Genomic DNA, 13608 nt, shown 5'->3' on the forward strand with positions numbered 1-13608 from the left:
CGATAAACGCCAACATTCAGTTTACAGTGGAGATGCCTACAACAACTATGGGCAAGAACAGCATAGCCTTCCTGGACACCAACAACACCGTTAATGAGGATGGTAGGATCGAGGTGGGTGTATACCGCAAGACCACACATACGAGCAAGTATTTAGACTTCCATTCACACAGCCCAGCGCAAAGCAAGAGAGCTGTCGTTAAGACTCTAATGAACCGAGCTAAGTGCATTCCATCAACAACCGCGCAAAGACAAAACGAGAAACAACGCGTTATTAATGACTTAAAAGCTAACGGTTATCCCGAGAGCTTCATCAAGTCAGCTGGCGAATCAAACAAAACAAACACGCAACCAAGAACCCAGGAAAATCCGAAGGCATACACGTCCATCCCGTATGTGAAAGGAGTGTCGGAGCGCGTTCGACGGATTTTGAGCCGCGAAAACATCAAGACAGCGTTTAAACCAGTACGAACGTTAGGAAATATCTTCAAAAAGCCCAAGGACCGACCGAATAAAGAGCGGTTGAAAGGAATTGTATACAAAGTGACTTGCAGGACATGCTCATTTGCATACGTTGGGGAAAGCAAAAGAAGCTGGAAATCGCGAGGAGCCGCGATTAAGCATCATGCAGAAATCGGCCACGACATACATCCAAGTTACGCCGAAATTCTTGAAACAGGTGTAAGCAGCAAGAACAAAAGACTGTTTCTGGAGTCTTTACATTCTTTCCTCGACAAAAACACTATAAACGAAAGAGCGCCCTTCCCAAGGGTTTACGCATCGCTAGTTGCTCCCCAGGGGGGCAACGAACAATAACGTCAATGCAACTTATTAGAATTCTGCGAACCTTGCAAAATCCATCATTCTCTGAAGAAGACCGCAGAAGGCGATCGAAAATTTAGAGTATCCTTTTTGTATTTTTTAGATCTGTTTAAACCATTTATATATTTTAAGCTATGACCACAGATCGCTCCAGCAGTTTTTTTTTTATTCTAGGTTAATTTCAACTATCTTTTTCCTGTCTTCCTTCTATGTACTGCCGTCATTGTTAGCTAAATAAATTGTAAATTACGTTTTCAAGGTTCTGTTTCCAAAAATATGATTTGAATTTAAAAATATACCAGAATTATTGTCGTTGTTACCTTCACTTTTACCTGCCTTTTTCCTAACAAACTGTCTTCAAAACGCACGAAATGCTGTCTCAGAAAACCTATTTTTTTCAAAATTTCTGGGGGGGGGATACCCCCAGACCCCCCTACGCTTTCGCGCCCGCGGCGCTCAAGATTTCGCACCGGAGGCACTCATACGCACCGACCCATCCAAAATCCTGGTTACGGGCCTGCAAGAGAACTCCAAACTTGACTGGGAAACTTTCTCCGGTTTCCGGAACGCTGGAAACAGCATTTCTAAGAGTTTCATTTCAAACTTCGCTAGTAGTAGAATTCTACCAAATCATTATTGCTCAAATGACTAATAAAGACTATTACCTAAACAATTTTTCCCCAGGTTTGACCGAGCTTCAAATGCTAAACAATGACTTCATGTCTCTTCAGAACTCAGTCGTCCTTGCAAAGTGTATAAGAGCCAGGTGATTATAAATCGATCAATGTAGTTTACCAATTTTTAATAGATGACAATTTTGTGTAATTTACACTTTTCGTATTTGCCGGCAGATTGTGGGAGAATTCCAAGTTTGTTTCAAGGCAACTGGAGAAAGTTGGTATGATTTGACCTCTTTGTTGTAGGCACGGTTATGCTGAATTTTTACTAGTGGTAACAACGTTCATATGTGCATAAATGTAAAATTAAAAACTTTTCATGCCGGCTAAGAAAGAAAAGGGTCCCACAAAATGTAATCATTTTAAACCGCCTCGAGAATCACAATTAAGGGTCTGATTTCCATAAAACCTTAACATTAATCGTTATAATATATTTCAGTCATTTCACTGTTTAAAAGGGGCTGGGTCATGTGATGGGATTGCCTTGCTCAATGTGAAAGAGCTTTTTCTTTTTGACTTATTCGTAATTTCAGTTTTTCTTGTTACTGTCTTGTTGTCTTTTTTCCTGTTTAGGACCTTCTTTATCGACTATGATGGTCAACGCTGGCTTGACAACCTTCAAGAAAATCGAAGAGACAAATCCTCGAGAAATAGAAATGGTAAGATTATACTATAATTCAACTGTTTTCCTTCAACGTCAATTCTGTTTACAATGTTGTCTAAAGACGTTTCATACCTTTTACCTTTCAGATCGTGAATCGCCATCCACCTTTCGGAAGCCAGGTATACCTGTTTCCTTCCTCCCTTTAACAAGAAATTAAGGAGTTATTAGGTCTGATTAATATAAATTGGGACTCTCGCGATTCTGCGAGAGTCAAATTTTAATGAGCGGGAGCGGGAGCTGACCTGCTACCTTACGAATGTTTGTATTCGAACTGACAAAAACATTATCAAGGAACGTGGTGTTTAATGGTGATCTTGACTGTCTCGCCTACAGCCAAAACTCATAACTTTAAAGGACGATGACCATAAACGAGATGTAGGCCAGTGGCGTATCCAGACCTTCAGATAAGGGGGAGGGGGCGATCATCCAGACCCTAGAATAAGAAGGGGGGGGGGGGGTGATGCTCTCGAAAATAATTTCTCTCGGCCCTTCGGGCCTTAGTTTGTTCTACAAATAAGGTGGGCGCGGGCCCCTCCCTTAGATCCGCCACTGAAGTCTACAGTATTTCGACAACTCAGTTTGAGTTGCATAGGATATGAAAATAGAGTAAATTCAAATAATATACTTTTAAGGTCTTGAAGAACCTAGAGCTTATTTTAAGTTCTAGAATTAGAGGGTCTTTAATTCAAAGGCTTTGTTCTCAAAGTACGTGCAGAATACCTATACAACTAGCTATACGATTCCAAAACATTTAGGCTGCTGGTTTCAAAATTAACTGAAATCTACCTTTTCACCGAAAAATGTTCCGTTACAGTACGCCAGTTCATTACTGAAGCATAAGTTTATTTTTGCACTGCCCGTTTATCTCACTATTGGTGTGATTGCCTTTGTTTAAGATTCGCGAAGCAGCTTCAAATCTGCCGAAGTATGAGCTATCTGTTCAGCAGGTCAGTTATTGGAAATCAGTCAATGTAATACCAACTCACTGTAATTTCAAGTAGGTTACTGGATCTAGCCAATCAAGTGGGACGTTTTAACAGTCAAAGACTAGTCAATGATATCTCACGTTTAATCATCTCTTGGCAAAATTCTCAATTCAATTGGTTCCCCGCAAGCCTTATACCCTCGACTGTAACTGGGCAGTCATCACGAATGAGTTCCTGTCTAGGTGCTGTTTGCGCTAGTACTAACCACTAGAATATACCACCTAGTTTTTAGTCTAAAAATGTTCTCAATTATACTATTTAACCTCTTTGTCAATAGAACTTTGTTTTGTACAATTAAGAAGTGCCATGCTCGTTATTCGTTTTTTTTTTTGCTCCTCGCGCTTGTCCGATTTTGAATTTGCTTGCTCGATTACATCCTAATCGCAGACTGCTCAGTCCTATTTTCATTACTTACAACTCGGAAGCGATGTTTCACTGGTATCTGTAGAAAGTTAATCCCATCTTGTGTTTTGCACAGACTGGAAGACAACAGCCAAACCGTGCAGAGATAGTTATCACATTAACCATGACAAACTACATGAAACGAAGAGATGCCATTGGCTCGGGACGGAATAGTCATTTTTGTCTTCTGTTGATTGCTGATGCTGACAATAAAATGGTGTTCAAACAGAGATTAGGGTAACGAAGAGTTAATCTAAAAGATCCAATAAGCATTTTAGACCTTCATTACACTGTATTTACTGATCTCTGACCTATCACGGACCTCTTCCCGTTTGTTAGGGGATTACCGGTAATCGCATGGCATTACCGGTAATCGCATGGCAAACATAGCGCTAAATGAAGTGTATGAGATTCCGTCAAATTGGGTTTTAAAAACATATTTATGGTCTATCTGGTAATAGGTCCCTTTAAATTCGCGATATCCGGCGAAAGATTTTAAGGTCAAGTTTTGAAACAGTTACTTACTACGGCATGAGCAAAATTAATATTTACCATCTTTACATTATTGCCTTTCTTGAGGCTTTCGACGTTGCCGATCCTAGCAGAATGCAGGACAGTATGTCATTTGAAAGTAGTCGCTACGAGTCTTCAGTAACTCGGCTAATAAACTGGACATTGTGCGGAAGATCATGGGTTGGACTCACGTCGGAGTTTCTGTGACCATACTCGTGACAAACTTAATTCAGTTACTTACTTATTTTAAAGACTGTAGATCATGGATTAATAAATTGTCTTTCATTATATTAATATGAGGTTTTACTCTTTAATTAGGGACTTTGTGTTCGTGAAGGAGGGATACTGGAGTAAGCGAGTAGATATACAACGGGCAGCTGTTCAGTCCCCAGAACTCAACATACACCTCATCAGTCAAGAATATGGTATCACTGCAGTAGCTTATATTATTAATCACAACAAGACTGTCTAATTAGCAAAAAAAATGTGCATGAAGCGGCGAGGAGTGTTGCTTTTTCCCTAAATGTGGTTTATCGTTCTATCGACTCTAGCATCATTAATTTTGCAAATCGGGTTCTGGGTTTCCGTTCCCTGCTCACTGTTCTGCAATAAACCTGCTGCAGAAGACGAATAAAGAATCAGTTGTTGTTGTTGTTGTTGTTGTTGTTGTTGATGATGATGATGATGATGACGATGATGATGATGATGATGATGACGATGACGATGACGATGACGATGACGACGACGACGATGATGATGATAACCACCCATTAATTTTGCAAACCGGGTTCTGGGTTTCCGTCCCCTGCTAACTGTTCTGTAATAATCCTGCTGCAGAAGACGAATAAAGAATCAGTTGTTGTTGTTTATGATGATGATGATGATGATGATGATGATGATGATGACGATGACGAGAATAACCACCCATTGCGAAAAAACGTCAATTAAAAAAAGCTTGTATGATACTTAAATGTCACTAAGGATGAGTTGTTTCTTTTTTCAGTTGGTTTGGATGTGAGTAAAACCTTTACACCTCACTACAGTGGCGTCGGTCCGTTTCTTATCGTAAGTATAACTAATACCGTGAAACCCTGCCTCATCTTATTACGGCCATTTTATTTTTGCTCGAGCGAAAGCTCAGTCAGACATATTATCAAACAGCCACACTTGCGGCCAGATTTTTGTAGCCTGTTCAGTGATAACCAAATTAACGGGACTCCTATTCTGGCCCTGTAGAAAACTAGTACTGCAAATCGAAACATTGGCCATTAAAAGGCCTTCCTATCCTCATTTCCGTCGTACTAGGCTTACAGTGTAAGTTACTTCTAACTCTGTTGCATTTTATTTCTATACTGTCTTAAATCCTAGTACGGGTAACTACTCTATAAAACGGCTTTACGTAAAGTCAAACCAATTTATTCACGACAATTTGATTCAGACTACGAGTTAACATCCAGCGGTCTTCTTTTTCAAAAACAGATGAAAAGAGAGCCACAAGCAAATATTCCTAAGAACGTGAAAAAGGTTGCATCCAGTTCAGGTAACTGTAGAAATAGTCAATGGTTCTCATGTTTTATAGATATAATTGCCTGTTAAAACAAAAAATCTGGTGTTACACACTTTCGACAATTATCGCTAAAATAATAAACATTTTCATTTGATCAGAAACGACAAGTGGCCCTTCATCCAAAGTAGGGACGCCTAGGATTCCTTGCAGTCACCGCTGCCTCAACAAGGAAATATATCCTTTGACTCCTTTGATTTAAGCGGCCTTTGAGTTTTGATTTCGTCCGTTAATTTAGTCCTGACGATTCAAAAAATTATAAAACTATCACTATTTTACTTATCAGACCGTTGCTCATGTTCACTTTACGTACGACAACCGTTTGTTATAGCTACCCCATAACACCCGCCTCCTCCGCCGTGGATGGGAAGCATTGCTGGCTATTAACGCCCTCCTCCATCACTACCTTGCATTTTTATTGTCAAGTAATGTTTCATTGTCCACTGGCACTCAGTTTTAAACTTAATTGAAGAAAAGGGTAAAGGGACTTAGGTGCTATACAATCCAGTCTCTTGTCGAAAAGGCAACGACATTGACCACCCTAAAACCAGTGGCGGATCCAGACCTTCAGGTAAGTGGGGCCCAATCATTCAGACCCTGGAAAATAAGGGCGGCCTGCTCTCAAAAATAATTTTTCTCGGCCCTTCGGGCCTCAGTATGGCTTAAAAATAAGGTGGGGCCCGGGCTCCCTGGGCCACTCCCCTAGATCCGCCACTGCTGTTAGTTCCCTACGCCTTCCACTCATAAGCTGGTCGACGTGGTAGCAAAAAAACTTCTCCAATAATAATTAAACGTAATTTCCTTAATACAACACACATGTGGGCACGAATGCTGCAAAGAAGGCGTCGTCTCCAAAGCTAGGAAAAGGAAGCCAGAAGTAAGCTGACATGTTGTCATGCCTTGTGTTGCTTTGCGTTGTTTTTCATTATTTCAGGCTAACAGGATTGGTTAATACTTGACTTGACTGCCTTGTAAATTCAATTCCAGTAAAGACAAAAACGTATTTCCTTAACCCCCTTCCCTTAAACGCCGAACCGCACATATCTGTGCGGAAAACACCAGCAGTGATTTAAAAATCTGCAGCTTTCACATATCTGGACACAGGGTAGTAATGATCAGCGGTATGCAAGTCTACCTGCCTCCATTTTATATATATTTTATAAGTGTCGAGCCACCCAATCCTACCGGCAAAATATTGCACTAATTGCGTTCTTTAGAAGCTAAAAGGCGTAAAAATTGCCTTGGCAAGTCTCGGAAACCATTCATAGAACGGCCAGAGACAGCTTCACTCACGAACCACCATTTCTCGCTAAGAATAGTTTTGGCGTTTCAATCACCATCAAATCATCTCTCATCTCTGTTTTTTTTTTTTCAGATATTTGCCTCTACAGTGTACCACCATTTTAGCTTAATAATGCCAGCCTAGGGATTTCTGCTGTGGAAAATTATGACTCATAGAAACACTTATAAACCAAACACTTGCCAGATTCGAGCTTGCGTACGCTGACGTCGCAATGAAAATTTGAGCCCTCTGTGTCTTGAAACTTCATATATTTTTACTTAAGCTTTTTATATGCAAACACGACTTTCGAAAATGAGTTTCATTTTGACTTCCCTCTTATTTTAACTTATGCGTTTCATATTGAGTTCCCTCTTGTTTAAACTTGTTCGTTTAATTTTGAGTTCCCTTATGTTTTAATAATTTATAACTGTGTTAAATTTTGAGTTCCCTCTTGTTTTAACTTATGCTTTTCATTTTGAAATCCCTAATGTTTTAACTTTTTCGTTTCATTTTGAGTTCCCTCTTGTTTAACTTGTGCGTTTTATTTTGAGTTCCCTTGATTGAAACGCTCAAAACTATTCTTAGCGAGAAATGGTGGTTCGTGAGTGAAGCTGTCTCTGGCCGTTCTATGAATGGTTTCCGAGACTTGCCAAGGCAATTTTTACTTGTGCGTTTCATTTTGAGTTCCCTTGTTTAACTTGTGCGTTTTTTTTTTAGTTCCCTCATGTTTTAAAATTGTGCGTTTCATTTTGAGTTCCCTCGTGTTTTAAAATTGTGCGTTTCATTTTGAGGTCCCTAATGTTTTAAGTTGTGCGTTTCGTTTTGAGTTTCCTCATGTTAAACTTATGCATTTCATTTTGAGTTCCCTCTTGTTTTAACTTGTTCGTTTCATTTTGAGTTTCCTCATGTTTAACTTGTGTGTTTCATTTTGAGTTCCCCTTGTTTAACTCGTGCATTTCATTTTTGAGTTCCCTCTTGTTTTAACTTGTGCGTTTCATTTTGAGTTCCCTCATGTTCACTTTATGCGTTTCATTTTGAGTTCCCTCATGTTTTAAATTGTGAGTTTCATTTTTGCCTCATGTTTTAAGTTGTGCATTTCATTTTGAGTTTCCTCATGTTTAACTTGTGCGTTTCATTTTGAGTTCCCTAATGTTTTAACTTTTTCGTTTCATTTTGAGTTCCCTCTTGTTTAACTTGTGCGTTTCATTTTGAGTTTCCTTGTTTAACTTGTGCGTTTCATTTTGAGCTCCCTTGTTTAACTTGTGCATTTCATTTTGAGTTTCCTCATGTTTAACTTGTGCGTTTCATTTTGAGTTCCCTAATGTTTTAACTTTTTCGTTTCATTTTGAGTTCCCTCTTGTTTAACTTGTGCGTTTCATTTTGAGTTCCCTTGTTTAACTTGTGCATTTCATTTTGAGTTTCCTCTTCTTTTAACTTGTGCATTTCATTTTGAGTTTCCTCTTGTTTTAACTTGTGCGTTTCATTTTGAGTTCCCTCTTGTTTTAACTTGTGCGTTTCATTTTGAGTTTCCTCATTTTTAAAGTTGTGCGTTTCAATTTGAGTTCCCTCATGTATTAAGTTGTGAGTTTCACCGATTTTGAGTTCCCTCATGTTTTAAGTTGTGGATTTCATTTTGAGTTTCCTCATGTTTAACTTGTGCGTTTCATTTTGAGTCCCCTTGTTTGACTTGTGCTTTTCATTTTGAGTTCCCTCTTGTTTTAACTTGTGCGTTTCATTTTGAGTTCCCTTGTTTAACTCGTGCATTCCATTTTGACTTCCCTCTTGTTTTAACTCGTGCATTCCATTTTGACTTCCCTCTTGTTTTAACTTGTGCGTTTCATTTTGAGTTCCCTCTTATTTTAACTTGTGCGTTTCATTTTGAGTTTTCTCATGTTTATCTTGTGCGTTTCATTTTGGGTTCCCTATGGTTTTAACTTGTGCGTTTGATTTTGAGCTCCCTCTTGTTTTAACTTGTACGTTTCATTTTGAGTTCCCTTAAATTTTAACTGTTTTAACGTTACCACAGAAAGCTTAAAACAGTTACGTTTTATTTTTATAGATGGAACGGGATGAAGGACCAAATCGTTTACCATTGAAGGGTACTTCAACTAAAGGTAAATTGATTTAAATCCAGAAATCGCATTGTTGTAAGGGATTTTAAAACGGTTGATTTGATTGGCTAGATTTGAATTTTTTGGTTAAAAATCTAGGCAATCACACCTTGTGTCCCCAGAGCCACTTGTTCCTCGTGCCCCAGGCTTTGCCGGCTAAGAGGGACGAGCGGCTGTGGGGACGAGAATGAAAAGAAGGACCGCTTGCTATACAAGCTATGCGCAATTGTTGAAAAAGATGTAGTGACCTTATTGGAAGAAATACGTTAACCCTATACTACCCAAAATTAAACCACAACAAGCCTGCTCTGCTTAGTTGGTTTCGCTAACTTAGACTATGTTCAGCATTAATTTGTATTTACTATACTCTTTATGCGTTACAGATGCAGTGAGAAAGAATGCAGAAGAAAAAAGTAACATGAATATGTTCTTAAAGAACCTTCACCAAAGAACTCAAGCAATTCCTGGCACGCCAGCCAAACGCTTGAAGGTAACTGCCGAGTGTTTGTAGCTCACTGATACCATGTCATACCGTGTTTCGTTTATCCGGTCAAAAGTGAAAATATTTTTCTTAACCTACGATCAGGTGTTCTGTATTGCACGATGAAAATGACGCCTGATGGCAGGTTATATTTTTCTCAGCTTTACCGACCTCCTATTGCGTTGTTTGCAATGTTCACATATATTTCAAAAGGTACAAGTAAAGGTTAACATACCACTGGCATTCGATTAGAAAAAGCTTCTTTTACTACTTTAAAAACCATATAGGATAGACATAGTCAAACAAAATTTCTGATGGTAACTTAATTCAACCAACGTACTTTCAGTTTACATGTTACTTTTAATAATCATGTGGAGTATTCATGTAGGTTTATAGTGTTCTCCACTTTTTTATCATTGAGATGTCAGCGCCCGAGACTGGAGAAACCAATTTTGTGGATTTAACTCTTGATGAAAGATTTGGTTACACTCGCAAGAGCCCTTTTCACCATGATGTGGATAGCTACAGAGTGAAGAGCGAGGACCATGTTAAGAAGAAACATCTTGGTGAAAGTTGTTGGGAAGAGATTGAGTGGCACAAACGGCAAATGGAAGAACAGCAAGATATGGGTGAAGATTATACAGACGATGGTAAACATGTCTGTTATTGCTCTTACGTTTTAGCACCCTTGTCTTCTTTTTTAAAAGTCTACGCGCCCTTTTCCTACGTGTCGTGGAAGGTACACCCAATCAAATGCTGTGTCATTTGCTTGTTCCAGGCGTTCGTTTCGTTGGGGAGCAGCGCGAAAAACGGGATATAGCGCGAAGAAAGGCGATTGGCAAAAATGGTGAGGGGTTGGGACGAGTTCGCCTTCTCCTCCCTCACCCCTTCCCTTTGTTTTCCTTCGCCGTTTTTTGCGCTCCCCCCCCCCTCCCCCCTCCGCTAACCAAACGTCTGGAACAGCCTAATGTAATGGTTTATCGTGGCATACCGTGAATTACATTCTCCCATCCCTAGTTCTAACAAATGCTTCTTCAAAATTTCGCGTAGTTTGCTTATTGCTGTTGTTGTTGTTTTTAAAAAGAGGCTCTGAGAATAATTAACAATTATCCTGCGAAATCGCGCGGAATATCGCCTGATACTTAGCCGACGAGGCCGTAGGCCGAGTTGGCTAAAATCAGACGATATTCCGCAAGATTGAGCAGGATAATTGTTTTATTATTCAACAAATTGTCAACGAAACACATTTTGCAGATAGAAAAACTGTAATTATGCAGCGCTTTACAAGTTTTCGGACGAATCTTCGCAACCTACGTATATCGCAGGATATCTGTTATGTACGGATGACAGATAACGTTAACATTTTGACCATATATGGGCAGCGCGCGCATGTGTTGAATAATAAGACATGTTAGATGACTTATACGCCGTAAAGTATAATAAACTGCTCATTTGAAACAAGATTGATAACTGAAACTTTCTTTTATTTCATCAGATCACTTAGCTGATGAGCTACCCTGTTTCAGTGTCGACGAGTTGTGGAATGATGACGAACTAGCCTCGATTTTAAATGATGATAATGATACGTTCGCTAGCCCACCAAATCCATACTCATGGGGAAGGGGAAACAAAGTGTCACAGTCTCACTACTACGAATTGACTGCTCCAGAAAGATGTCAGAAGAAGTCAAATGTCAAAAGTCAAACAATCAAAACTCAGATGTCAGATGAAGTCAAAAGGCCACCGTCAAGAAGTTCACAGTTTCTAACAGGCTCAACACCGAAAGTAACAAAAGGCACCTCTTTGTATGTAAGTAGCAGTCAGCCAAAGGGGAATCCGAGAAGAATTTTGTATCCTTTGCCTCCCCCACCACCCACCCCTGGAGCGGATGATTTTGAGATGACAAGTCAAACATGGCCCGCAAGGCGTGCATACAGTGGCAATTGGGATGAAGAACTGCCAAACCCTGACACCACTGAGAGAATCACCCAGCGACAAAAATGGAGCTCACTAACACTTGATCCTCTACGGGACATGTTGGAGAAGGAAAACTGGGGTATTTTTCCTGAGTTTACTAAACCTTGTCATCAGAGAAACACTTCAAGCGCAAACCAGGAAACACACAATCCGACGAATCTTGAAAGCCCGTTGAGCGCAACTTACTTGGATCCCTTAGCGATGCAAGAAGGAATTTGCTTGGAAGAAGAGAGCGCGTCTGCAATCGATAGTCATTTCAGCACAGACCGATGTAAACAAAGGTAACGCGAGCTATCGTGATCAAATTCATGGAATTCAGCTTACAGCCTAAATTAACATACGCTTCTTTTAGCGCGCGCACAATTTTCCCCGCTAGAGCGTCATCACGGCGTTGTACTTCAAGGGTCTTTCTTATTGTGATCGTTCAGGGACTAAACTGGAGGGTTACATTGACTGTGCAACAACCCAAACACATCACAATGATGTTATGTAAATTACACGTATGCTGATTTGCATCACTGGGTTTGTGTTGAATGAATTTTTATTTTGAAACTTTCTCCTTTCTTTGCAGCCCCATCTCTTCTTCGTTCTTCTGTTCCAAATCATTTAAAAGGTAAGTTCCCAGTTAACGTCAATGCTACATCACAGATCAAAGTGCTTATGTCACGGAAATGATGAAACTGAAATCGTACAGTTCGGCATTCTGAAAGGCAGGACTGATTACTGTGTAACTGACTGTATCAAGAAGAACAAGGAAACATCTACACTGCCTTTAGCTTGCTTACGTGAGAAAAAAACTTCTTAATAAGAAACATAAAACTGACATAATAGCACGGGAAACGATATTAAAAAGAAACATAGTGGTTGGTGTTCTCTAATACGAACGACCGTAACACGACCTAATAGCTTCAGAAGACGACAAGTTTCGTTTTTTCCAGTGGTTAATGCAATGATTTAGGAACTGTATGTACTCCAGCGAACTTGTAAGGTCGTGAACAGTATACCTCAGCGTTCTGTCCCGCCACATTTGTTTAATGCGTTCCAATTTATTCCCTCATTGACAAGCATTTTAAATTGCCTACGTTACTTGTGTGATTGATAACATGAGTACTGTACGACCTGTACGGCAAACTAATTCCGCTTGGTACTTTCTTTTTATAGCAGTGAAAAGGAACACGAGGAACAAGACGCCTTCGCGGGGATTTTCAATGGATTGTTGTAAACCAGGAAATGGAGCGAATACCCGAGAGAGCCAATCAATTTGATTGAATCAGATTTGTTATCCACGCTATTTGAAAAAGAGTTATAGCTAAATTGTCCAGTGATTTCCGACTAAATTATACAACAACGCTGACTGCTACTAAACAAGAACGCAATTTTGCACTTGAAAAGATTCGCGCAAACCTTCACCCGTTAAACATTTGATAACTGGCGTTAGCAAACAAGCAATATAGTTTCGGGATAAAATAATCGCAACCTCAAACTCATTTCCAATAATTTATTTTATTCTATTTTGGAAACCAATAAAATAGTTAAATTTTTTGACTTTCGGTTCATGTCCTTCCGAGTTCAGTCACACAGCCGTTAACATACCAGCCAGTGATTTCATTACATTCGCTCTAGCAATAAATATACATTATGCCTAGTTTATAAAATTACAAATCCTTCATAGCATAAAGACTTCAAACTGCAAACTCGAACATGTCATATGGTTCTCCGAGTAACAAAATATTCGTTTTAAACACCACGTTATTAGATACTGATCTAAGGGACTGGTCATTAGGGATGGTGCAAATAGGGGAAGAGTCCATGGTTTTTATGCAGGGAAAAAAGGGGGAGCATATAAATTTATGTACACATATTAGGGAGGTTTAGGGGAGTGAGGGGGTTAGAGGAGGGTGGGGAGGGGGTCAGTGAAAAATGTGCTTCATAAAAGGGGAGGATCGGAAGAATTTGAACATAGCATCCCTTCATTTGCACCAGCCCTCCCCCACCCCTCTCTTTAAGGACCGGTCCCTAAGCAGTAGCTCAACATAATTTAGTTAATCTATGACTATTCTAGTAGGAAAAAAGGGCAGACGGGAAGGAGGTCAGGGAGGGCAGGGGAGCAAATGGATTGTATTAATCAGG

General features: G+C 39.7%; 1 protein-coding gene across 1 annotated transcript in view; it reads left to right on the forward strand.

Moving 5' to 3' along the window:
- Nucleotides 1-13106, forward strand: part of LOC144628857 (putative ATP-dependent DNA helicase HFM1) — a 33213-nt gene extending 20107 nt beyond the window's left edge. The window contains exons 28-44 of the mRNA XM_078486962.1: nt 1506-1587; nt 1673-1719; nt 2072-2157; nt 2249-2281; nt 3059-3109; nt 3627-3787; nt 4382-4488; nt 5067-5128; nt 5543-5603; nt 5729-5805; nt 6424-6504; nt 8969-9023; nt 9404-9510; nt 9923-10151; nt 10997-11759; nt 12050-12091; nt 12640-13106. Coding sequence (XP_078343088.1) covers nt 1506-1587; nt 1673-1719; nt 2072-2157; nt 2249-2281; nt 3059-3109; nt 3627-3787; nt 4382-4488; nt 5067-5128; nt 5543-5603; nt 5729-5805; nt 6424-6504; nt 8969-9023; nt 9404-9510; nt 9923-10151; nt 10997-11759; nt 12050-12091; nt 12640-12700 — 2105 coding nt within the window. The 3' untranslated portion in view covers nt 12701-13106. The remainder of the gene's footprint in view (nt 1-1505; nt 1588-1672; nt 1720-2071; nt 2158-2248; nt 2282-3058; nt 3110-3626; nt 3788-4381; nt 4489-5066; nt 5129-5542; nt 5604-5728; nt 5806-6423; nt 6505-8968; nt 9024-9403; nt 9511-9922; nt 10152-10996; nt 11760-12049; nt 12092-12639) is intronic.
- Nucleotides 13107-13608: the final 502 nt, after the last annotated feature.

The sequence above is a fragment of the Oculina patagonica genome, chromosome 10, assembly GCF_052425735.1.
Source record: "Oculina patagonica isolate OP01 chromosome 10, crgOcupat, whole genome shotgun sequence".
Classification (NCBI taxonomy): Eukaryota; Metazoa; Cnidaria; class Anthozoa; order Scleractinia; family Oculinidae; genus Oculina; species Oculina patagonica.